At 48.8% G+C, this 3261-nt stretch overlaps 1 protein-coding gene across 1 annotated transcript; it reads right to left on the minus strand.

Moving 5' to 3' along the window:
* Window positions 1-1041: 1041 nt before the first annotated feature.
* Window positions 1042-2209, minus strand: LOC103647974 (uncharacterized). The gene has a single exon (XM_008672481.3). It carries the CDS (start codon window positions 2013-2015, stop codon window positions 1464-1466), a length of 552 nt encoding a protein of 183 aa, XP_008670703.1. The 5' UTR covers window positions 2016-2209; the 3' UTR covers window positions 1042-1463.
* Window positions 2210-3261: the final 1052 nt, after the last annotated feature.

Raw genomic sequence — 3261 nt, forward strand, 5'->3', positions numbered from 1 at the left:
CACGCCCAGTGCGCGGTTGTCTTTTCACGTATGGAATAGCCGGGTTCAAGCTTACCCTGTCCCATTTCCAGGGCATGTGGCCAGTTAAGATAGTCCTTGATCTATCAGGCCTACATACGCATCCAATCCTTAATTGACCCGGGCGGAGCATCACCTGTTCCTAGCCCAAGTCCCGATTTAAGTACTTCCACCCTTAGGATTGTTTGTATTCCTTAGGATGAAAAGAGCATTATAGGGAACTTTACAGTAAGATCCCACCATGCTCCCAATAAAAATATCCGTGCAGGTAGAGGTCATCCTTCCTCAGAATCAACCTGAGCTAGGCATAAGTGCAAAGGACAAACTCTATCTGCCTATAAGCAGGGCTAAGCATTTTTTTGTAAATCATAATTTTGATACTTCACCAGAAGTATCTATATAGGTATGGATATCAAGGTAGGCAATGCATCAAAGGGTTTCCAAGCAACTCCTATAAACCTAATGCACATTCACTAGACTTAAAGTGTGTAAAAATTATTTAAAAACACAAGGAAGGGGTTGCATGCACCGGGGCTTGCCTGGATAACACTAGGTTAGTGTTGTTAGAAGTCGTCCACTTGGCAATCATCTTACGAATTAGTCCACCCGTTACGTCATCTTGGCGTCGACTCAGCTTTGGTTCTCCGCATCACGTGGTCAATAAACGTACCTAAATGATTTGCATAATGCACATGAATGCATAGCACTGACTTCATTCCTCAACTAAAATTCCTCGCATAAAATGCCGATAACGCCTAACGGCAAAGCACTAAAATTACTAAGCAAATAAATTCAGCTTACCAGCATCAAACGCGACCCAAATCTCGTACGAATGCTGATAAATCCTGGCTCGAGCTTTTTGTCGCGCACTTACCGTGTGTTTGGTTCATGTATCATCGGAGCTTGGTTCATCTTAGCATGTATCTACCGGGCCTGTATGCCGGGAAACGCTAGATATCTACGTATGGGCGGAGCCTGGCTGGAGGCTTTTCCCTGCACACGTTGAGCCTGGTCTAAAATCTAGCACAGGTAACCAAACAGCTTCAAAGTAAAAGATGCTGCGTGTGCTGATGCACGTACTCGATCGAACAGGCTACCAATCACACCGTTAGTGAATATCACGTTGCTGGCTCCGTCTTCACTTGACTCTTGGAATTTCTTGATGACGCACGGATCGACGACGACCTTCAATTGAAGTCTGGAGCGAGCTGGTGAGGTGGGGATCGAGCCGGAGATGACGGGTTCAACAACTCGACGACAAACGCGACGAAGGCGAACTGAACAGGAGCTTCGCGGCAGCACGCGCAGGAACAACAGAACGCTACGCGCGCGACGCAAAGGCGAGCAGTACGCGAACTGGACAGAACCGAGCGCGCAGGCTCCACGGCGCTCGACAGAGGAGCTCGACGGGGCGTTGGGCAAAGTCGGGGCGCGACACAGGAAGGTCAGCTGGGCGCGCGTATCCAAAAGCTTCGACGACAGCACGAGCAGGGAGGATTGGGCACCGGCAGAGAAGCACGGCGCGCGCACAAAGCACAAGCAGCTGCGCGCGGCCATGGACTGGGAGATGGGCTCGGCATCAGGGAGCTCCGAGCAGGGATGCCGCAGTCCGAGCAGAGGAAGTCGGGCGCCGAGAAACGCGCGCAGAAAACAGGACGCCATGGAAACAGGCAGAGAGCAAGCAGGACGCGCGGAGGAGAAACTCGCGAGCACAGCTGGGCACCGGACTTGGGGAGCCGCACAGAGAGAGCAGGGAGCACGGTGCGCAGGGCAAATAACCGCTCGGCGAGCAGGAACAGCGCGCACACAGGAGCTCCGTGGCAAGGGAGAGAGGAGTAGAGCTGGGCGCGGCTGCTCGCGGCAACAGAGCAGAGGGGCGCGGTCCGATGGAATCTGAGCAGAGGGCAGAGCGACGGACGCAGAGGGAACAGCGCCAGCAGCTCGCCATGGGAGAGGATCCTGCGCAGAGAGAAGAACCGAGCTTGAAGGAGTGCCATGGCTAGAACCAGGGGCGTGGCTGGAGCTTGGAGACGGACTGGGGCAGGGAGAGGCGACCAGCGCGCAAGGGAGCTCGACGGCAGCCGCCATAGATGAGCGGAGCGACAGCCACGAGCGAGCGCAGGCAAGCGTGAAAAAATCTATGGCTGCCGAACAGACTTGTATCGGGATAAATACAAGACCATAAGCGGTGAACGCTAAAGATCCTAGCGGATAGTACATCGGCCAGAAAAACAATTCTGAAATTTGGAAGCCGTGGGATCCTATAGGATAATACATTAGCCAGAAAAACAAATCTGAAAGGCAGCAAAAAAATCTGAGAACGGCAAGCGGCAAGGAGATGAAAGATCTCCAGTTAAGCGGCAGCAGGAGATGAGGATGAACACGTGGGGGGATAAGAGCAGAACACGGAGAAGATTATTACGTAGTAAAGAATGGTTGAAGGGAAATTAAGTTTTCCAGAACCGAGCACTTGTAGCAATGGAAATATAATTTTTCTTCTTTTTTTTTATATATCTAAAGATTATCTCTTCTCTTCTACTATTTGGATTTTTAACGCACAAATATTCTAGTTTTGATCTTCTAGGCACAGACACAACTCTATTAGAATTTATACTATAATAATTTTGAATAATTTGCATTCGCCCATTCCATACGTATTATTTGTTTTCCTTTAACAACAACACATTAGTACATGTTTTTGGATCCTAATTTTCTTAGCGATGTATACGGGATTGACACGTTATACGGCTACACCTTTCAGTCTAATGATTTAGCGAACTAAATCATTCACCAATTACTTGTTGTCAGTACTAATTACAGTGGTTTGCTTTGCTTCGGACAGGATGCAAATAGACCGAATTAGACGAATTTTGGCGTCGGTATTTAGTCGACGCTTAACTCGTCTACCCTGATAATTTCATCCACTAATCAAGCACCCGATTACTCTACCGAAGACAACACACTGGAACCAAGACGCCCAATTATTACTCTTACGCTCGCCAAAACAGCGTGCTGGAGGATAAATTGGGTCATAACCTCGCGCAAGATTTCACGCGATTCGAATTATTTTACCTCGAACATTTTAGTCGTTGAGTTCAAATTAATTTGTTCGGGATAAAAATCGTCCAAGTGGTTCGAGCCTTCGAATTCGTATTCGCGCGAGCGATGAACTTTAAATAATCACCGGACGCACCAATTTTCGGAACGACTATGTTCCGAACAACACGAAAATTTCGGAAGAGC

This window comes from Zea mays, chromosome 2 (genome assembly GCF_902167145.1).
Source record: "Zea mays cultivar B73 chromosome 2, Zm-B73-REFERENCE-NAM-5.0, whole genome shotgun sequence".
Lineage (NCBI taxonomy): Eukaryota > Viridiplantae > Streptophyta > Magnoliopsida > Poales > Poaceae > Zea > Zea mays.